The sequence below is a fragment of the Carlito syrichta genome, unplaced genomic scaffold, assembly GCF_000164805.1.
Source record: "Carlito syrichta isolate Samal-C Ts95f unplaced genomic scaffold, Tarsius_syrichta-2.0.1 Scaffold111507, whole genome shotgun sequence".
Lineage (NCBI taxonomy): Eukaryota > Metazoa > Chordata > Mammalia > Primates > Tarsiidae > Carlito > Carlito syrichta.
In genome coordinates, this window is record NW_007055603.1 from 279687 (window position 1) to 303256 (window position 23570).

Sequence of the window (23570 nt, forward strand, 5' to 3'; positions counted from 1 at the left end):
ATTTGCCTGTTCTGGACATTTCATGTAACTGGAATCATACAATATGTGACCTTTTGTTTCTGGCTTCTCTGAGATCCCTTTTGAGGAATGAAAGAACATATAAAGCTGTCTTTACCATCTCTTGCAGTGTCCTCGCTTCTTCTCTGCCTGCCTGGAGACCTGTTTCAACCTGGGCACCCATCCCCACTAAGGTTCAGAAGCACACTCCAGCTCCTTAAGCATTAGGTTAGTGGCTGACATTTGGGCAGAGATGAAGGGGAGGTTTACAGAGCATGTCACCCAGCAAAAATGACTCCACCTCCCTTTTGATCCTTCTCTTTTTCTGAAGCAGATTCTTCATTGCTTTTTTTCCCTTTCTTCTCAGAAATCTCCATCACCCTCTTAAGCTCAGTCTTCTCTCCAAATGCTTCTCCAAGCCCTTCCTTTGGGTATCTCACTTAATAAAGGGAAGCACAGGCCTGTTGTGGGCCAGACCACACCCCACATCACTCATTACTCAAGATCCTTCTGGAAGCACTCCATTTGTGTCAACCCATAAGCATTCTAGAACAGGAGTCAAATCAGGTTTTGTGGGGCCTCAAGTTTCTATAATCAGGAAGGCTCTCCTTAAGAAATAACATACAAAATCATGACTACAAAACTCAGGACTTGGAAGAGATACACTCGAGCAAGCAAGGAGTCCTGAATTTCAGGATCACTAGCTCCACAGCAATTCTACCTCAGTTCCAAAGTCAACACCACTGATCATTGGAACATCTGAGTAATGCAAATGTCTCCTGGCCTCACTAGAGGACTCTATGGTTGTCAGAATAACACCCCCCAAAGACAACCATATCCTAATCACTAGGATCTGTGAATGTTACCTCACAAGGAACTTTGCGGATGTGATTAAGCTGATGAACCTAAAAGAGGATTATCTGCATGGGCCTGATATAATCATATGTATCTTCATAAGCAGAGGCGCATTCCTGGCTGCAGTCAGAGAACCAGAGAGATGGCAGCATGAGAAGAACTTGGCTCAAAATGGCTGGTTTTGAAGATAGAGAAAGGAGTAACTAGGCAAGGAATGGAGGAAACCTCTAGAAGTATGAAATGGCAAGGCATCAGATTCTCCTCTAGAGCCTCCAAAAGAAACATGGCCCTTTGACACCTTGATCTTAGCTCATTGAGACCTGTGTTGGACTTCTGATGACCAGAACCACAAGCAGATAAGTTTGTGTTGTCTCAAGTCACTACATTTGTGGTAACCTGTTACAGTAGCAGTAGAAAATGAACATGGGCTCCAAAATATGAAAGTGTTATAATTTGGGCATAAGTGAAAAAGATGCTTATCCCTTAAAACAGGGCCCTCTCTTTTTTGTTAGCTTGTTTTTGTTTTTTATTTGTCTTTCTGGGAGCCATCATGAATCAGTTGGCTAACTATAGTCACCATGCAGTCTGCCAAGTTCTTCTCTAACTGCTGGGGAAACTCCATGGAGAAGGAGGGGTAGGAGGAGTCAAGTGAATAAGAAGACAGTGGAGGATGCACTTGGAAGCAGTACTGATAATTTCGTCTGCAGATGGTCCCAAGCTTTAGACCTCATGGAACCAGAGAAGAGTGAAGCTTGTGTCGCCTCTGTCATCTCAGCCTCCAAACAAACCTGCCTGAGTCTCCAAGTGCCTCTGTGAAGTTTCATTAGCTTCTGGCCCTCTGTCTTTGCTCAGAGGCCCAGGAAGTCTCTCAGTAAGCATATATCTGGATTGTAGGTTCCCAGGCCCCTACTGCTGGAGACTTGAGCTGTCCATGGAGGCAGACATGGAAGAGAGTCCAGGTCATCCTCTCCCTCCTCCCCCTTTTTCTCCTCCCCTATCTTCCTCCTCCTCTGCACTTGCCTTCCCCAAAATCTCTCTTCCCAGAAATTAGCCAGAAATGTTTGCCTGTGTATCAATCCATGAACACACCCACAGAGTGGGTGAAGACAGAGAAGTGGTTATCCAGGCCAGCAGCCTCTGGGCCCTGCTTGGTCAGCCAAAAAATCTTGAGATCTGGGGCAGGGGATAGCAGAGACAATTGATTATTAATAAACAATAATGCACATGTAGACTTTTCTGATTTGAAAATTCAATATAGATAGCAAATATAAAGAAAATAAATAACAAATAAAAATACAATAAAACATTGAATCATTACAGATAAAATGAATTTTCCTGAACCCTGTCACAATCCCCACCTCACATCCAGCTGTGTAATTTGGTAACTGTCTGTCCATACACACACACACACAGACACACAAACACAGTCAGTTCCTGTGTCTAATTCTGCTGTTTGTCTTTCTCTGCACCCTATTTTAATAAGCATAACTTTACAACACATTGACATTTTGTGGAAGATACCCTCTCTATTTTCTTAAAAGAGTTTTTCTAATGACTGTCACATTTATACTCCCATATGAGTAAATAGCTTTCTATGTCTTTTTCATGCTTTTTGTTGTGGACAAGCCTGCCTCCTGCTTGCTGGAAATTGAGTAGAGAATTCATCACAGAGAACCACACAGCAGAAAACCCAAAAATGATATATAAACTCAGCCCTCGAGACCCAGCATTGAGGGTCACCAGTGCCTGGGTGTGCTGGCTTCTGTCACACTGGGTTTTGCAGTGTTGGATAAAGCATGTGGAGAGGCCACCTGAATCTGAAGCCCTTTGTGACTGACCAGCTCTGAATCCAGTGCTTGAAGGTGGCTTGGGGCACAGTGGAGGATCCCTGGAAACCTGCAGTGCTGGGAGAGACTCTCACTCTTGACTCTATTGATTTGGGAATAAAGTCTAAGTCTGAAGTTTTTTGTAATCAGCACTTGAAAGCTATTTTTTTTTTTAGCCCTGTCTTTTACATTTGGAGTTGATGTTAAGAAATCTGATGCTCTTCTCAGTCTATGCTCTCTCTCCAGGTGACCTCAGACAATCCCAGCACTTCCCACGTGTGTTCTGGTAAACCTACAAGCTATGTTTCCCTCCCAGTTCTTTCTCCCATGGCCCAACTTCCATCTCATACAAATCTCAACACTGTCTCCATCACCTCATCCCCATATCAATACTTTGGTTATCTCTCAACTGGTCTTTTTTTTCTCTCACATCTTTCTAATCCATCTTCAACACTGCAGTCAAGTGAGACTCAGAAAACACAACCCTCATCATGCCAGCCATTGCCATTTGAACTCATTGCTCCCAGGATACTGTGTAGATCCTTCATCTGGTCTATGTGACACTTGGACCTTATCTTTTACCTTTCTAACCTCCACACTTATTTTCCACATGTCCAGTCACACTGGCCTGCTTGCTCCTGCCCAGAATAATGCCAAGGACACTCCTGCCTCAGGGCCTTGGCCCAGACTGTTCCCTCTACCTGCATGTTCTTCCTTCAGCTCTCTGCATGTTATACTCCCTTATACCTTCAGGTTTTTGCTCAGATTTCACCTTATCAGTGAGTGGGTATCTCCATAGAATGATAACCACTTTACCTAAGTATTAATTTTGACCTTGGGAATAAGGTCTATTAACTACTAAAAAATTCAGTAGCATTCAGAATATTTTGATGACAATGGTTGACTTTGGTAAGACTAATAAAAAGATAAGATAGTTTGATGACAAAAATACAAGATTCTACTGCACTGTCCATTTAGATCAATCATATTGGTCCATAGACCACATGTGCCATCAGTAACTGGCTAGGCACAGTGACTTACATTTGTAATCCCAGGACTCTGGGAGGTGGAGGCAGGATGGTCACTTGAGGCCAGGAGTTTGAGACCAGCCTGGGCAACAGAGAGACCCCATCTCTACAAAAAATATTTTAAAAAATTAGCTGAGAATGGTAGTGCACACCTGTAATCCTAGCTACTTGAGAGGTTATGGCCAGAGGATCACTTGAACTCAGGAGTTTGAGGTTGCAGTGAGCAGTGGATTGCACCAGTACACTTCAGCTTGGGCATCAGAGTGAGACCCTCTCTCTAAAATAGAAAGAAAGAGAGAGAGAGAGAGAGAGAGAGAGAGAGAGAAGAAAGAAAAAAGAAATCAGTAACTCTGAGCACACCAGAGCCTTGAAATTACCTTGAAATTACCTCATGAGGGTGACTTGAGTTGCTTATGCTGAATTAGAGATCTAGTCCCCAGTAGTCTTTAAATGTAGCTATGATTACCCTGTCCATGTATTCTATTTTACAGTTCTTATTACACCACCATGCAACAAAGGATTTCAATGCCAAATCTAAGATATTTTGTTCCATTCTCTAGGAAGCCAAACATCTATAAAACTCTTGAAAATGTGGTTGGTTGGTAGAAGGTGTTGTGATTGAATCTTGGATTAACTGAATATAATTCTTCCTTTGCCATCAGCCCTCACATCTCAGAATTATGAAAAAGAAACCTTTAGATCTAGCTACAAAAATGAACCAGCCTTAAATGAAGAACTGCGTATTCCTTTAATACCAGCATCAAGCAAATGGCCAAGCAGATGGCAGTTTAAAACAATAACCGTCCAGAGGAACACGTGGGAAGGGTGAGGAAGATGGAGAAAGTGGAAAGGCTGCAGAAAAGTGATTCCAAACATCTCCCTGCTTCTTTCCTCTACCCTCCATTCCATAAAACATGCCTATTGTCTTGTCTCGACTTGGAAAAAAATTGGGGGCGGGGGGTGAATAGCGTTAGAATCAAAACAGGCCTCAGTTTGAATTCACTCCTGTCTTCTAATTGATCTGACCGTGAATTCCTTGGTTTATGTAGGAGGTAATGCCTTCCTTATGCAGCTGTCGAGAAAACAGAAAGAATAGCATGCAGAGAGTGCAGCATGAGGGACCAAATCCCGCTCCCAGTCCCAGATTTCATACATCCTGTTCCCGCAAAACAACATTGTGGGGCTGGTTAGACATAACATCCCAGGCCTTGAGACAACATGCTGGAGACTTGCATTCTGCTTACTGGTCAGATACCCCACAATTTGCACCAAAGAGAAAGCAGAAGCCAAGAAATGACCATGGATAAATTCATGTTAAATTTAAAGGATGGATTTCAAGGAAGAGGGAGGCATTCTCTGTCTTTTGACTGGAATTATGTAAGAAACAAATATGCACTTAGGATTTGTTCCAAATGAACATCTGGAAGAATGTGGCTCATGCATAAGATAAGCATAAGCCAGAATAGAAAGGTGTCTCTCCCATTGCACTGTTTAAAACAATTTTTTTTGAAGTTTATTGAGACATTCCATACCTCTTAGGGATATAAATATGATTTCCAAGTAACTGTTTTTAACCTAATCTGTTGAATCCTCCTTTCTCAATGGATATCAAGTTCCTTAAAATCATCTTGATTAGATTCCATAACTGGTAAAAACTTTGGATTATCAACCCCCTAGAATGAAAACCTGTTAAGAGAGTAGAAATAGACCTTCTTTCCTGGACAAGCAGAGGGTTAATTTTGGGAAATACTGCCCTTTATGATTACATTACACTTTTGTATATTAAGAAACACGATTGCCTATACCTATAAAAATTTATCTTAACCAAATTCCCCCAATATGAGTACTTATTAGTACTCGTATTTCCAATACCTAGCAGTTTTGGGCACCAGAGTAAGTCATCAATAAATGTTCAGATAAACTTACCTTTGACAAGCTAAACCTTAAAGGACAAAGGTTACTGAGTTATTTTTTTAATGGCAAAATGCAATTACACTCATGCAAATGCTTGGGTGGATAATATCTAATGACAGATGGCAACTTTTGTAAGTTGATACATTTCCTTGGCTTCCCGTAAACTCTACCCCAGGATGATTTATATAATCTATTTCTGTTCAGAAATTTTTTTGTTCTCACATGTTTTTGTTTAAAGACCTAATACAAGAATCTGATACAAAAGGTATTGAAATATTGTTTTCAACATGCCTTTAAATGACTACTAAAAGGAAAACATTGACACAATTCATGTGATACTTTAAAGCTGTAAGAGTTGGCAGTTTAGGAAAGTAACAATGTACAAATCAAAGTGAGGAGGATAACATAATTTTTATAAGGATTATATAGACACATGTTTTGATCTGAGGAGTGATTTGATTAGTAATATACAGTGGAGGAATTGATATTTTGAAGAAAAATTATTTAAATCAACCTAAACTGCACATAATCAATTTTTAAGAGGAATTGTAATTAAGAAATACCTTTAGGGGAAGAAAATTTTTCATTAGAAAATGAATTAATTGTAAATTTGAGGAATATAACTGTATAAATGTTCCAACAAAGCCTGTGCTCATTTCACTGGAGAGATTGAAATAAGTAGATTCTTATAAGGGACACTTCAGTTTCTTTTCTATTTTCTTTTCCAGGCCATGAGTAATTACTGATTGAACTTTTTCAACAATTCAGAGCACACTACAGGTGTACCAGATTTAAAAAGGTATTGTGTAAACACAATGGAGATGAAACTTACCATGAACCCTAATGCTGCTCCAGATTAGACATCAAAACCTGTCTAATTTAGCAACTAAGGACACAGCACTGATTCTCACTGGTCAGTGTATGCACAAGTCACTTTGATGGAGCCATTTACAGATTTTTAAAAAGTCCTTGTGGCCCTTGTTATTCATGACCAGTAGTCCCTGGAAGTTAAGTTTAACTGAGCTGGGCTATAAGATGCAGTGTTCAATGCTTGCATGGGGCTGGTATTTTTTCTACAGATTTAGAACTTTCTAAAACATCTGGGGCTGGGGGGAGAAATGTGAGACTAAAATGAGGACTAGAGGATGACTGTAGAGACTGTCAGTTGGTAATGAGGGAGGAGGATAAACTGGTGTCAGCCTCAGATGAGCCCACAGTGTGGCAACAAGACAGCACAGAACTTCAGGAACTTCTAGTGAACACCGTCTAGTTTATGCCACCAACTGAGGCAAAACCAAGGGAGGATTTAACAACAAAAGAGGTACAAAGGTAAAACAAAATGAAGCAAAATGTTATGAGTCGAGCAGTTACCCCACTGTTTCCCTGCAGTAACAAGAAGAGGACAAGGCCAGAGTGAAAACCCTCTCTTGGTTTTTCAAACAAGACAGGCTTTATTTAGATCACCAAAAATAACATTTTACAGAAAAGGAATCATAACATTACACAACAAAGTATAGCTGTAAAATCTCAAACAAGACAGGCTTTATTTAGATCACCAAAAATAACATTCCACAGAGAGGGAGCCATTACAAGCAAATGTATAGCTGCAGATTTTCTTCTGCCATCAATATCGATTCCCTCTGAGATACTTTAAGATTACTTTGTGGTTTCCAAGTACAAACTCAAATTTGTTGGACAGAGTTACTCAGTCTCATCATAAGAATGAAAACAGTTTGCAAAAAATTTTGTTTAATGCTAACAAATAATGAAAAAATGTGGTTCTTGCTAATTAACTGCAACGTCTAGCAAAACAGCCCAACCTATGTACACTTTCAGGAATATTTCATTGTGACCACGGTTGCTCTTTTTGCCTGTCATTACAGATGGCCTGCACAGTGGTGAGTATGATGTCGGAGCACTTTCAGGCACCCAAGAAGTAATTCTAAACAAAAAACTACAGCCTAGGGGCAACTCAAACGACAGGGCCCACCTCTGCCAGAGCCTCAGGTGGGTGTTGCATTTGTGCTCCGGGGAAAGAAACCCCATCTTGTTAGTTCTTCACCTGGAGCCCAGAGTGGGATGCCAGATGGAGCAGCTGTTCTTAGAGAACCATCAGCACTTTAGTAGATTGCCCGGGGGTTCTTGGTGCTGTAATGTGCCTCACAGGCAGCAACATAAGCAGACTCTGGGAAGAAGTCATCATGGTATTCTGCTAAAAACCTGAACAAAGAAAAAATGGCCCTGGTGAGCATCACACTAAGGACTAAATACTGTTAAGGAAGATACTGACTTTCAACCAACTAACATGTTGACTCTTTTTTGGCATTAGGAAGAAAAAATGGCTATACTCTTTGTTGCTATATACTGATTGCTTTCATTGCACTTATCTAACTTTCATGTTTATGACTATTAATCTAAATCCCTTCTCCACCATCAGGGGCACACAGAAACAGAACCTGTACTCCACTAGGTGGCAGTCTGGTGACATAGATATTTCTGTGAAAAATGCCTCAGGGGATATTTCTACATTTTCCTGTTTCTCCAACTATTAATCTGTATATATTCATTAAATGCCACTTGGGAAATTTACATTGCTTATATGAGCAAAGTTACACCAAAATTGAATAATTAGTAACAGCATTTTGTGTCCTGATTTGCCACATCAAAAGGTGTTACAGTTCTAGCTGAAGGTACCAAGATGTAAAAAGACTTCTTTATGAATGTGGATATTAAAATATGGCTGAATGATTTTTTTTTAAAAGCTGTGAGGCTTTTATGAATGGAGAGAGGAATGAAAATGTTCTAAAATCAATTGTGATGAAGGGTGCACATCTCTGTGAATATACTAAAGGCCACTGAATTGTATACTTTAAGTGGGTGAATTGTGTGGTAGGTGAATTATACCATAATAATACCATTTAAAAAAAAATAAAGCACTATAAAATTTGAGAAAAAAATGTGGCTGGGTCATTCAAGAGTCTACAATACACAGGCAATAACTCGACTCCAAATGATTTGGCATGGAGGGCTAAAACATCCTCAAATGTACAGTATGAACTAGTAAGCTAGTGAGTTTCATGTATGTTTCCCAGCTATCTCCTACCTGTTCAAATCCCTATAAATGTGCGGTATGTTTTTAGTAAAAATTGAGTCAAAATTCATTGAATAACTAACTCCTCTTCATTTATGATTGCACCCTTTTAATAGTCATTATTGAGACCATTGATTCTAATTGATGACTGAATACATTTTAAAAATTTCTTACTATATTTATTTGTAAATCCTTCTAAGTTTCTTCCTAAAATCCTAATTTCTACTTTGTATTAGGCATGCTTCAAAATTAGAAGCCTTTCCTATGTTAACTTGTAGCTGTCTCTTCATATGGTCTTGGCACTATTTGGCTTCAGTTTATAAAACTTTATGCCAAATAGAGTGTTTGAGGAGGAGGCTGGGAGGGAAGAGGGTATTTTTGAAACTTATTTCCAATAAAATGTTGTAAAGTCTAATTCCACTCATGGACACTTGATTCAAAATACCTACGTGAAAGTATCTTTTAAAACTACAAGACTGTGGTCATCCTACTTGACAAGTCAGGATGGGGCCTGACTATAAGCAAAAGGTGCCCCTTAAAGAGAAGGAAGAAACATGGTCAGGGAAGCAAGATGAGTTGGGCGATGCAGGGTGACAACTACACTTAAAGGCCAAGGAAAGGAAGTGGATGACAGGCATCATATGGATGGGGGAGAGAACTGACCCAAGCCCTGGCTCAAATGACCCTCTCAGGTAAGAAAAAGACTGGCTTTGCCGGGTTCTGTGGCTCAGCCTGTAATCCCGTGCCTTTGGGGGCTGAAGTGAGTGGATTGCCTGAGCCTGCGGGTTCAAGACCCACCTGGGCAGTGAGACCTCATCTCTACAATAAATCAAAAAATTAGCCGGGCGTGGTAGTGCACGCCTATAGTTTCGGCTACTTGGAAGGTTGAGGCGGAAGGATCGCTGGAGTCCAGCAGGTTGAGGCTGCGGTGGCCGGAAGCGGCCACTGCACTCCAGTCTGGGCGACAGAGTGAGATGCCAACTCAAGAAAAAAAAAAAAAAGAAAGAAAGAAAATGACTGGCTTGGTCAGCTGAAGGAAACAGCACCTTTCTCCGAATTCACAAAAGAAAGCACAGTCTAGGGGTCATTTCTCTTAACTCTGAACTAAATGCCATAATCCAACCTGAAATTGCTACTATTTAAGTAGTTTATGCACATATTACAAAGAAAAGTGTAACACTTGTGGCACTCCCAAATAAAAAGGTAAAATTAAATTATTATCAATCTCAACCAGTCACACCTACTTTAGAAAAATTATCTTCTATTTATAAGGTTATTAAATTGGACTCTTCTTTTTTTCTTATAATTTTCTTAATAATATTTTTCTTATTCTAACTTACTGTACTATATGCATTATGATGATCTTTTAAAAATTTTATTTATTTTTTTATGTTTTTTTAACTTTTAAAACTTTTTTATTTTAAAATTGTGGGGTACATTTCAGGGTTAGGTATACAAATATTCATTGTGCAGGTACCCTTGTGCTGTCAATCCTACCTCCCCGCCCCCCCCCCACAGTTTCCCGCTACAGTCAATCCTTTTCTTACAGTATTGCGGTAGTTGTTTAAGGTCTACTTATTAGTGAGAACATATGACATAAAATCTTTACTTCTGTATGATGAATGACCTTGACTCAAGAAACTAGAGATGTGATAAAGAAAAGTTCAGAAAAGTCACAAATATGGCAACAGAGGTAAATTTTGACAAAGTAATACAAATACCTCAGAAAGAGATCAAAGTGCTTCAGTAAAGCCTTCAGATTCTTGTCAGAAAAAGACATCTTTCCAAGGATTTCTGGAAGTTTCACTGCATTAAAAAATAAAAGCAAAACAATTTATAATTAGCAGAATCTGACAACGTGAAGGACTTAGGGATCATCGGGGTCCCTTCTTATCTTTATTGAAACTGAAATTAACATCCACACTATCAAACAAAACCCAAAATTCTTACTGACTAAAGACATATAGCAGTACAAATATTGCAAACGTAATTTTTTGTGAAATTTAAGAATTACTCAGTACCTTTTCTTTGAACAGGTTACCTCGGAGTGATTTTTCTTAGACCTTCAAATTTCCATGTGAGTTACTTACAACCCAAACCATGAGCTGTATATTGGCTAAGAAGAGTGCTAAAAACAAAGCAAAGTGAAAAGTAGAGAAAAACAAGCAGTAACTGGGATTCTTACCAAACAATCGCAACAAGTGTTGTGCCCCATAAATATAAGAGGGAGGAGGTGGCTGGTCACCTGGGGGGTAATTGTCAGGCACCAGCTTCCAGGAGAGGACCTGGGAAAAGAACAAATTGAACACTTTTGTTCTTCATTAAGACACTTCCAACCACTTAAAAGTTATGATAGTCAATTGTATTTAAAAGAAAAAATATGGCACCGTCAAAAGAAACACAAACTAATAAAAACAAAGATAAAGGGCAAAAAGGCTAAAAATGCAATTAAGAAAATATCTCTTTCTTCCTTTTTTTATAAGTTGGGGTCTTTCTCAGTGTCTCCCAGGCTGGAGTGCAGTAACACAATCATGACTCAACACAGTCTAGACCTTCTGGGTTCAGATGATCCTCCCACCTCGGCCTCCTGAGTAGCTGAGACTATAGTCATGTGCTACCACACACAGCTAAATATTTACTTTTTAATTTTCAACAGCTACTCTCTACAATTAACTAACTATTTTGGCTCTTTAGCCCCTTTCCCTTTTTCTTTACTGGAAATCCTCCTGCATTAGGAGAGAATAAAGCATTAAAAAGGAATTAAAAGATGTTTTGAGTAACATTACTGTTGTTTTAAGATTTTCTAATTTTTTGCTGTTAGATTCCTTATGGAAACAAATTTGAATGTTTTAACCCCTTGAATCAACTGAAATAGACTTCAAACCTGGTAGCTGATTTTTGTGCCATCACTCTGAATTTCAGAACTGTGGGTAAACTTGGGGCTTTTGTTAAAGGGGGAGCAGTATCTCAAAACTCTCTGAGTTTCTGTAGAAGAACTTTGGCAAATTACAGAACCAGAGCCTACTCTACTGAGTTGCCACTTTGGCTTTTGGAATATCATATTCAAAATGGAAACAGGCTGAAGGAAACTTTCTAGGAGACGAAGCAGAAGGGTGTCCTTTCAAACCCAGAAATGCTGACATAGGCAGTGAGACAGAATGAAATACAGAAGCTAACAAGACCAAGGTGGGTCTGGAGGATCCAGGATGAAGGCCTCAGCCTCACTTCAGTGACAGACGCTCCTGTAGGCCCCCAACCCCAGTCCTTTTGCACTGTAGGGCCCTGGGGGCAGGATCGCTTCAGCATCTTTACACCATCCCGGGCACCTGCCCAGTGTACACAGCAAGCTCGGGAACCATTTTGACAGTGATAACCAAAGGGAACATACAGGAATCTGTAGTCATTGGAGGCATGAATTGGCGCACTTGGCATGTACAAAGGTGGGTCATCTGGCTAGTTAGCAAGCGGCTCTACCTCACTCACTCAATTCTGCATTTCAGTGCACTACGTAATCTTCTATTTATCAAAGACACATTTTTATGGAGGAAAACAGTTGGCATCTAGTGGAGGGATTCTCCAGAGGGCATGCACGGAAACCATTTGTGGATTTTTACCAGCAATTCACACATCAGATCCTCCCCTGATGAAATGGGGCAGCCACTGGTAATGGGAGAAAGAGTGCAGGTAATTTGGATAAAGAGTACTGGTTTTAAAACACTGCAGTAGAGCATGTAAGGAAATGGGAATTCACTAAGTTATCACATGTCTTTGTGAGGATCTGCGGAGCTCCAATGGATTCTGAGAACACATTTTTGCACTATAGCCTGCAGCTGTACCTATAACCACTAGATGGCGAACTCATACCACTGACCAGCATGGGAATGGCCCTTGTCTGAATATCCATATACCCTTTTAAAGAAACATGATTCCTCTTAAGAAAACCTGCAGTGCCTTCTTATCTGAAAAATGGTGTTAGGGACTGATTGAACTAGGCAACAATCACCATAATACAAACTGGGCTTTCTAGTTTCTATATTAGGGTCAGCCAACTGTATGCAGCCCCTGGACCAAATCCAGCCCAATGTTCATATGCTCAAAATGGTTGGGGAAAAAGAAAATCAAACAAATAATATTTCATGATTGTAAGTGCAGGGTTGGAATCCTAATAATTTTTTAATTTTAGAAACCAAAAGCACACTGATAAGCATAATCCTATGTCCAACTGTGTTAATGCTTACAGTAGTAGCAACATGATGCTTCAAGAACTTCGATTTCCTCACACAGAATTAAACCATGCACAAATGGTGAAAGAATAATTACAGACAAACATCACACACTGGGTCTTTACCTCGTTAATCTCATTAGTTCTTCTCCCTTCAAAACCAGCAAACACTGCACTCCCTTCTTTGCTAGGAGTCAGGGGAATAGGTGAAGATGATCTGCTGTGCACAGGTGTCTCTTCAAAAGAAAAAGATGTCATTATTCACACAGTAACTGAATTAAAGACTATCATCAAGACTCTTAAAACAGCAGAGCGTAAATCTAAAATTGGTTCTCAGCAGTTATTACTCTTTGACAATAAGAATTTCCTTTTATAAAAGATAGCACCAGAATGTGATTTGGTTAAAAAAAAAAAAAAAAGGAATGAAATAGTGACACACGCTACAATGTGCATGAACCTTGAAAAAATGCTGAGGGAAAAGAGCCAGTCACAAAAGAACACATATCATATGATTCCATGTACATTAAATGTCCAGCACAGGCAGATCCACAGAGACAGAGAGTAGTTCAGTGGCTGCCAAGAGCTTGTAGAAGGAAGAAATAGAGAGTGATTGCCAATGGGTATGGGGTTTCTTCTTGCGGTGTTGAAAATGTTCTGGAATTGATTGTGGAGATGGTTGTATAACTCTGCAGATACATTAAAAACCACTGAACTGTACACTATGAAAAGTGAATTGTATGGCATGTAGATATTTCAATTACACTGTTAAAAAAGAGTGTGCCACTGAATAATTCACTTTAAAATGATTAACTTTATATATGAATTTCACCTCAATAAATAAAAAATACAAAAAAGATCACACTTTAATTTTTTAGCACCTTTTCTTAAAAGTGTTTTTCCCCCACTCTTCCCAGCTGAATCTTCCCAATCTTCATTTGATCAATCAATCCTTATTAAGCACCTACATATTATGTGACTCCATTTATACAAAATGCCTCAAATAGGCAAATCTATAGAGACAAATAGGTTCGTGGTTGCCACAAGCTTGAAGCAGGGGAAAACAGGGAGAGACTGCTAATGGATGTGGGATTCTTTTTTGGGGTGGTCAAACTGTCTGGAACAGATTTGAGTGATGGTTGCTCAACTCTATGAATACACTGAAAACAACTTTCAATGAGTGGATTGTAAGGTATGTGGATTATATCTCAAAAGAGCTGTTTATAAAAAGTACCTGATTTTGTTTTAGCACTTGATTATGCAAAAGAACTTTTGAAAAGGTCTGTCTTCCTTTCCTCTTCCCTTCTGAGCCTTCCCAAACTTCACTCAATCGAGAAACACTGACCAAACACCTAGGATGATGTCCCCAATGCTGAGCTGTGATGGAGCTAATAGAACCAAGTCAGCCCTGTCTCCCGGAGCTTATGATGTAGCAGGATGGAATGTACGCAAGGAAATGGGCACCTGAACACAGAGTGCCACCATGACAACAGCTTTGGGGTTCAGATAAGGTGAGCCTTAGGGTTAACCCTGAAGGAGTCAAGGTTAAGGGAAGAACAGGGACTAACACAAGGTCTCGCAGAAGATACACCAAGTGGGGGTCTGAGAATTCGGCTCCAGGGAGTTTACCCTGACCTTAGCTTGGGAGGCATTTGTGATACTTATGAGGTCTGCCTTGGCTTTCACAGCCTGCTAGCAGCTGGGCCCTGTGAAAGAAAGGCCACCAGGCCTCCATCTCTGGGTGGTGTCTGCAGGTGTTGCTCTGTTCTGCTCCATGTAGTCTGTTCCTTGACAGGCATGCAATCCAAGTCCTGCACTGTCACCTTCATCACCAAGCCTGCTAGCTGCTGGAGGACAGCATTGGCCCTGCTGCCATTAACTTTTCAACTTTTCCTTTCTCGTGTTTTTGGCAGTAAAGGGTGAAATTATGTGAACACTGAGCACCACGTATTTAATGTGGGAATGTGGACTTAAATGTAAAGTGAATGATACTAGTCAGAGGGCTTCATGAGCACAGGTTAAACAACCATATTGTAATGAGCTTGGGACAATGCCTAGTTAGTGTATGACAGCTAATGGCAGCTTCTACAGTCATTGTATCTTATTAATGGAACTTGTTTTTAGCAGTGTTTAAAAGTTCAAAAATGATTAGCAGTGGCTTACTAAGTTTTATATGATAGCAAATCAGTCTATGTGCATTTTTCAAAAAAAAAAGAAAAGAAGAAAAGAAAAAGTAAACTCTTCCATAATTTATTTTGACCTTGAAAACATCCCAGCTCCAAACCAAGATGAGCTGATCTAACGGCTTTTGGGTTGGAGCTGGGATGAGGTAAGAAGAAATGATAGAAATCTGGGCATTCCCATTTTGATATTTCAGGACAGAACGTTCAAAATTAAACTTTAGAATGGTGAGACTACTGAGAGAGTATGAAGAAAACAAAGCCACTCACTAGAATCGCTTGTTTTAAAGGATACATTAGGAGTACAGAATTCGAATCACTCAATTTGCTTACAGGAAGTGGCAGAGAGTGATGGTGAAAAAGAAAAGCTGAGAAGACACAGTCCAACCCCTCCAGCACAACCTCACCATGCGATCTGTGCTGCTGCTTCACCTTCCTGTGGCTCTGGAACGCAGTTGATAACAGCACTTTGAACAGGTTATGGGAATCCCACACACTGTACACACATGCATGTAACCTTAGCATTATGCCTGGCACAGACTAAGCACCCAGTGCATGTCGGTTCTCCCCGGCCTGGGACACCCAGGAATGAACATACTCTTTTCCAGGTGCAGGAACAGTTTGGGCATGCTGGCAGACGTGTCCTGCTGCCGGCGCTTGGGCTGAGGTGAGGCACTGCTTTCAGACAGCCTGTCACAGTTGGTGGTGTGGCGCGTGGACCGCCTCAGAGACTGCAATGCTTCCGGCTCAGCTTTGCGCCTCTTGGGGGTGGCCGGCTCACCTGAGGCTGGTTGACTCTCTGTGGACTGCGGCGTAGATGGATTCAACAAAGGCGGGCTGGGAGAGAGCTCCTCCTGGCTCCTAGGGAAGAGGGAAAGTGTCACACATTTCCAGTCCTAGAAACCTTTGCAGAACCTGAGCTTCTGAAAGGGCCTCTGAAGACAGAAAATGCTCTCTCTACTCCAGAAGGCTTGTAAATCTGCTCCTCCAAATGTGTCAAGCACATGCTTTCTTAAAAAGAGTTACTAAACGTACTAAGCCATTCTAACCTTCTCCATAACTCTGCAAGGTATGCTGGCATTAACGACTGTGATATCCCTCTTATATTTGCCTTTGAGCAGTGGCTCCCAATTGGGAGCAATTTTGCCGTAACAGGACAGCTGGCAATGTCTGAAGACTTTTTCAACGGTCTCAATTGAGAGAAGGTAGGTGCTGCTAGCATCTAGGGGATGAAGGCCAGGGAGTCTGCTCAACACCTCGCAGCACACAGGACAGCCCCACAGCAGAGAATGATCCGGTTCAAAACATCAATAGGGCTAAAGTTGAGCAACCCTGCCCTAGAGAATAGGCATACTATATAATGTCATCAAAACGTAACTATTGGCAGGACTAGAAAAGCCACAAGCATCGGGGGAGCCATGTGGAAACACACAGTCCACTCTGGACACTGGGAATCTCAAGGTGTGGAGCAGGTCGTGGGGACTTCAACACAGGTCCCCAGTGAGTCTCACAGGCTTCTTACCCAGGGTGAAACCAACATGGGACTAGGGGGGAGGGAGAGAAGCCACCAAAAGAAGGCAGACTGAGAGAAGACGGTGGTGCGGTAGAAAGAGCACCAGGAGAGCAAAGCACAGCATGAAGTGGCAAGTTATCAGTGCCCTAGAGGAAGAGTCTAGCAGGGCAGTGCAGATACACGCAGATGAAAAGCAGCTAAGAGAGGAGATGGAGGAGTGGAAATCCTAACATGCACTCTCTCAGGATGACAGCAAGGAGGGAGATGGCGTAGTAGCTTATAGAGATTAAGGGAAAAGACTTTAGGTTAGGGGAAATCTCCCCACCACCCACCACCAAAAGAACAGAGACTAGAGCATGGCTGATCACTGAGGAGAGAAACGTGATGACACTGCAGAATGAAAAGGGGCTAACCTTTGCTGAAGGCCAAAGGTTGCCAGCCCTTTGTGACCATCCTCATTTAATCATAACTACCAGGGAGGCCGACATTCACTCCATCGTACAGATGTAAAAATAAGAGGCTCCAAAGGAACCTACCCAAGTCACAAACTCAGCAATCAGGGAGCTCAGTTCAAACCTGCCCCATCCACCCTTCTGGCCTGTGATCCCTTCACCCTGTCCCCCACTGTCTTCCAAAAGGTGGAGAAGCTGCTCATCACTCCACCTGAATTCTCTACATTAGGGTGTTCACTTGGTAAAATCCAAGTGAATAATGACTAGCTTACCCAGGAAAAAAGAAAACCACTCGATGGGCACTTTTCAACCTTTTTTTTCTTTTTGAGTTGGAATCTCACTCTGCCACCCAGAGTGGAGTGCAATGGCATGCTCCTGGCCACCGCAGCCTCGACCTGCTGGGCGCAGGCGATCCTTTCCGCCTCAGCCTTCCAAGTAGCTGGAACTACAGGCATGTGTTACCATGCCTGGCTAATTTTTGATTTATTGTAGAGATGAGGTCTCGCCGAATCACCTGAGTGGGTCACGAACCCGTGGGCTCAGGCAATCCACTCACCTCAGCCTCCCAAAGCTCTAGGATTACAGGCTGAGCCACTGAGCCCGGCTCACTTTTCAATCTTTGTCCTCCTCCAAACATGTTGGCCCGTAGCATCAGGTTAAACTCTTCAAAAAAAGGATTTGATTATTGCACTGCTGCCATTGGATGGTGAAAGTGCAGGCTGTCTACTTACCTACTGGTGTTTGTGGCACTTTCCTTAATTGGAAGAAAAAACTTAGACGAAGTCACCTTCTTATACTGAGTTTGTTCATATGGATAGAGTAAAACCAACGGGAGGGTATAATCAAAAGTTATTCTTAATCCATCCACCATCTCCTTACAAAGGTCAACACTGGGGGAATTAAAAAGAAATCAGAGATGTGATCAAATAATAGGTACTTTCCAAAATTTCACAAAAATGTTGCACATTTCTAATAGTTCATTTAATGTTCTATATTACACCTACACGTATAAACAATAAACAATAAAATGAATTTGTAGATGCTATCAAGAGTTAAATAGGAAAACAGACATAATATAATATGATATAATAATATATATAATATATAATAATATAGTGCAGAAAGTGTTGGTGATTTTAATTTATCTCATTTAACACAATGAGTATGCTCAATGCTATACAGGGTGTCCAGCAATCTGTGCTGCAGAAGGTGGACAGGTGGACATACCCCAATCACTGCAAGCCGGACACTTGACCCTTCTGCCACTAGTCCAGCTGGGTCATGTGCATAAGCCAGGATACAAGGACGCTTTCTCTGACAAGAATCACGACCTCTTTGTAAAGCAGCTTTGTCAAAGTCCTCAATGCCCATTCTGACACTTCTCAAGAAAAGAGCTCTCACCCTAAACATGGTCACTGCAAAAACTGGCCTCAGTGCTGACATAATGAGCTCTTGATGCATCCAGGCCAATGTGTAAATAGTTACTGACAATTTCACAAAAGTCAAGATTCTGACATTAGATTGATAATGCAATGAATTACGATAATTAAATACTATACTAAGTGAATTCAAAATAAGTGAATGGAGACAAGTGTCACCTGTTCTAAATGGCAGCCACTTCCTTAATACACAAAGGCAGACCAACAAGATACCAAACATACTGGTACTCACTTCTTTTCTGCTGGTATATAATGCACATTCATGTTGGCATGTGCCATAGCGTGATGGTGACGAGGCCTCTCATTGGCTGAAAAGGCTGCATTGATAGCAAAATGCTTCACATAGGACTCCAAAATTGTTATGATATTGGTCTGGCATGGAAGTTTCACTAACTGTTAACAAAAATATAGACATCTGTTGTATGCACCCCATCTATTCCAAGAAATAGCAGTCGTGTCTGTATCAGTTTTTAACTCAAAAATAAAACAAAGCCTATCCTGTTTAAGTAAAACTTCTTAAATAAAGATGCTCTTACTCTTTTGAATTTTTTTCCCTCTACTGATCATATTCCCACATTGATTACAGTATTACTTTTGTGAATAAATGTAAGTAGTGATTCTCAGTCTTAGTGACCCACTATAACAACCTGGGAGCATCTACAAGTATACCCACAGCTGGACCCCACCACAGATCAATTGAGGCTTAATCTCTTGGTTGAAGCCCAGGCAACAGGCTTCTGGAAAGTTCCCTGGAGGATTCTAATAGGCAGCAAAGCACCACTGTCAGAGAACTTTAAATCCTGACTCGGCACAAAACTGAAAATATACATTTCATTCCTTCAAACTTCTCTATTGAGTCTGTGATTGGAAAATATGGCCAAATGAAAGCACTATGACAAATTCATATTTTCTTTGTTTTCCCTGCATACCCGTTTCCTCCGGTTAATATAGTAACAATCATCCTCAAGCTGCTTCTTTAGAACTTCAGGGATTTCTATAGTTATTGTTCTTTCTTCCATTTCCCTTTTTGTTTGCAGCTCCGGTTCTTCTTTCTGCAATATCATAATTCCATGTTTAACTATTCTAAAGCATAGGAGAAGGACTAACACATGAGAGCATGCTATGAAACAAACCCAGCTAATCCTCAACATTTACATTACACCACATATTCTAATCACCAAGAGTTAACTTGTTTTGGGTACTAACTGCATCGCAAACGCTTGTTTTGTTCCTTCCCCACTGAAGTTTAACACTGGATTGCACATTAACTTTAGAAACAGGCAAAAGACACCAAACTCCCTTATGATCCATTAAAAAATTAATCACCATTATAAAATCAAATGCACAATTTGACTGGAAAGTGATGACTGTAATTGATGGGAAAGTTTTATGGACATAAAGAGCCACTGAGAGACTCATACAGCAATTATAAATAAGGGCTGTGTTTCTTTAAATGTCAAGTAAAACTGTATAATATTGGTTTAAAAAATGCATCTTTAGAAAATAATTCACAACTGAAGAATTTTATCAGGAAATTTTACCACTGAAATCTGCAACGAAGAATTTTTACAATAAAAACTTTATACCACTTCAGTCTTGTCTTCGATATCACTGTCTTCACTTATTTCCTCATCCTTGTTTTCACTAATGTCGGAATTGCTGCTTATTGCTAGGTGAAACAAAAATATCAGGCAAACCCGCATTATATACTTCACCAATCCTCACATTTACAAGTCTTCTGTGTGGTGTGTGCCCTACTGGGAATAATAAACTACAGTCCTGGGTATATTTAAATGCTGGACACAAATACTGCGTCTTTCACAATAGAAATTTATTTTCACAATCAATTTCTATGGGTGCAAAAATCACACAAGCTAATGATCTAAAAGTGTTCCATCAATAAGAACTGTACAATCCCATCACTTTCATAAGTGGGGTCAAGGCCTGGGAGGTGTGGAGAAGAGTGTGGACCATAAGAAGGGACCCATGAGAAGTTTGTGCAGATGCTGGTTGAGAAGGCAGTGGTCATAAGCATGACTCTAATGAGGTCCCATTAGTGACTTACTGACTTATCATATTGACTACTACCTTTCTCAAAAATCAAAAGGGGGAAATACTGAGAGTGCCCAAAAAATGTATACACATTTTAAGAAAGGAAAAACTGTATTACAATTATAATGCTCAATAAGATGCATACAAGTCATGTTTGGCTTCTGCAATTACAAGAGGTGCTCAAAGTGGTTTCCATCAGCATCCTGACACTTCTGGTAATGGCAAACATCTCTTAACATCTTTTAAAGTGTGTATACATTTTTTTTGGCACCCCAGGTATTACATATAATGGGCTTGAAATGTTTCCCTGTCTATAATTTCAATGAATCCTCCCCTCAGTCCCGCAGTATAAAAAGACTAGGTGAAAGTTCCTTTAGCCAAAGAAAATGGAAGTAAAGCCACTCACAGTTTTCATCATTTTCATCTTTTTCGTCAATGGGGAGGCTTTTTAAGACAGAGTCGACACCAGGCAATCTGCAGCGTTTCTTTTTCCTTCCTGTGCTTCTCCTAAAAAAGATCAACACAAATCAGTTTTGATATTGCACTGACATGGGTCTGGAGATCAAAACAAGGGATCATAAACAATGTTTCTTTTTTTTTTTTTTTTGAGTTGGAGTCTCACTCTGTCACCCAGACCGGAATGCAGTGGCTGCTCCCGGCCACTGCAGCCTCAACCTGCTGGGCTCCAGCGATCCTTCCACCTCAGCCATCCGAGTAGCCAGAATTACAGGTACGCACTACCATGCCCGGCTGATTTTTTAAATTTATTGTAGAGATGAGGTCTCGCCAAGTTGCCCAGGCAGGTCTCGAACCCGCGAGCTCAGGCAATCCACTCACCTCAGCCTCCCAAAGCGCGGGATTACAGGCTGAGCCACCGAGCCCGGCAACAATGTTTCTTAAATGTCTGAAAAATAATAGTTCATCTTGAGAACATAAATGGTAATCTCCTATCTTGAGAACATAAATGGTAATCTCCATTTCAGAAAATTAAACAATAACCACTTTGAAAACACTGTAATTATTTAGACTATGACGGAAACACTCTCCTTACACTTTATATATGTAAATTACTTAATACATGTTTGTCGTTGTATTACTTTTATACCATAAAAATCCAAAACACGTAAGAGAAAACACATCACATAACATTTATATCTTGGGTTTTGTATTCTTACAGGCGAGCTACAGCTTTTCTTGCCAATTTACGCTGTAATCTACGATTTTCATCAGTATCACGAAGTACATGATCTTCGGCTGCCCATCTATCCCAGCTAATTGAACAAAGAAAGGAAAATTAAGTATTTTAGTTTGAATGAAACAAATGCTAAAAGTACTTCCCATCAACAGAAGTGCCCCAGAGTCACATTTCAGAAAACTATTTTGAATAGTTTAAAGTCACAAAGAGGATGCAAATAAACCGAAAAAGCAGCGGATTCAGACAGAAAAACAACTGGAGTTTCCAGAATCACCCATAGAGAATCGACTTAAAAGTAATTATTCTCCAGAATAGGCAAGCTTTGATAACAAAGTAAAAACAGGAAATGAAGCAAACTTCTCCGCAAGTGTTTCTAAAGGTTAAAGAAGTTTGCAATGCTCTCGTGCTGCAAAGATGATCAATTTTCAGTCCAGTTTAACAAGTACACTCACCTTCTGTTCCAACCATTAAAATGGATCAGATATTCTGGGATCTTTCTGCCTTTTTCGTCTTTCCCAACAATAACATCGACAATCTGAAACCAGGAAATATTGCCCACAAATGATAGAACATCCACAAAACTACAGATTAGATCAGGAAAACTAGATCATAGACCTTTTTTAAAAGAAAAGAAAGCAATCTCTCCTCTTTTAGACCGAGAGCTGGGTTGAAACATTTTTCCTTTCAATATCATTTTTCCCCTGAGTGGACGCCTTCAAAATAGGAAACATCCGTCCAACCACCCCGTGATTGGTCTCTGAGCGTGAGCCAGGGGGAAGTTTCTGAAGTCATTGGCCAGCCAATTTGTCACTAACGAAACTGACCAGACCAGACAGGAGCTGCAGCCCTGAGACCTCTGGGAGTTGTAGTCTCCCGGGCTCCGCTGAGTCCAGCACCAGGACAGCTAGCAGGAGACTCCGGGATCCCTTCCCACAGAGGGAACATCTGAGGCTAATATGCGTGTCCCCCCTAGGGAGACTCGGGGGCGGGAAGAGAGAGAGGAAGGATAGCTGAGGTGATTCGAAAGGCAGGTGCCGCAGGGGAAGGGACCGAAGGCAGAGAACATGCTAGGCGGGAGCATTACTTGAACAGAGCCAACAAGGCATCATTAAAGACGCACCTGGGGCCGTTCCTATCCCTGCCGACAAAGCCTTTGCCCAGGTCACTGAAATGCGCTTTCCTTAGGGCTCTAGGGGGCCTTCAGTGCCCACTTCTGCCCGCCATCCACACCCGAGAAGCTGCACGATGTGGCTCAGCCCCCTGAAACTTAGATGGACGGGTCTGGGGGCGACTTTGCTCAAACGCGGTCACGCGTGGGTCAAACCCACGCAAATCCTTCAGGGACTGAAAATGTTAATGCTGTAAGTCCTGGGGGGCGAAAACACAGGGCCAACCTTGCCCTTAGGGTGGGGGTCACGGTCTACCGGAGGGAAGCGATCTAAACTCGACCAGGGTCCAAGGGCAACAATGTCGCAAGCCGGCAGCCAGCGCCGCGGAACTAAGACCTGGGTAGGACCGCCTGGGCATCTCACGGGAGCCCACGCGGCACTAGGCCGCACAGGACGAGGAGAGATTTAACGCGGAGGCAGAGGCCGTAATCGACAGGCCTCCTTCAACAGCGGCCCAGGCTGGAGTCGCGGGCTCAATCGCAGTGCCCACCTCGAGATATCGCACGCGCTAGGCCCCCGACCGCGCGTGCGCTGCCCGGCCAGCAGCTTAGAGGAAGCGGAAGAGCTCCAGACCCCGCCCTGACTTCCACGCGCGGCAGCCCGTGAGCTCCCCCTGCCGGCCTCACTGCTCCTCGCAGGC

The 23570-nt window shown here is 41.4% G+C and overlaps 1 protein-coding gene across 4 annotated transcripts; it reads right to left on the bottom strand.

Annotated features, from left to right (window-relative positions):
- Window positions 1–7031: 7031 nt before the first annotated feature.
- MSL3 (MSL complex subunit 3) lies at window positions 7032–23410 on the bottom strand. Of its 4 annotated transcripts, XM_008069919.2 has the most exons (13): window positions 23267–23410; window positions 22214–22296; window positions 21742–21837; window positions 20973–21073; window positions 20101–20183; window positions 19444–19566; window positions 18747–18907; window positions 17807–17965; window positions 15709–15971; window positions 13060–13169; window positions 10897–10996; window positions 10433–10517; window positions 7032–7840 (listed from the first exon to the last, which is right to left on the bottom strand). In XM_008069919.2, the coding sequence occupies exons 6-13, from the start codon at window positions 19531–19533 to the stop codon at window positions 7741–7743; spliced, it is 1068 nt and encodes a 355-aa protein (XP_008068110.1). In that variant the 5' UTR covers window positions 19534–19566; window positions 20101–20183; window positions 20973–21073; window positions 21742–21837; window positions 22214–22296; window positions 23267–23410; the 3' UTR covers window positions 7032–7740. The 4 variants fall into 4 exon arrangements, with proteins under 4 accessions (XP_008068110.1, XP_021573815.1, XP_021573809.1 ...); XM_021718140.1 differs by lacking the exon at window positions 23267–23410 and having other exon boundaries at window positions 20056–20183; window positions 22214–22474; XM_021718134.1 differs by lacking the exons at window positions 20101–20183; window positions 23267–23410 and having other exon boundaries at window positions 22214–22460.
- Window positions 23411–23570: the final 160 nt, after the last annotated feature.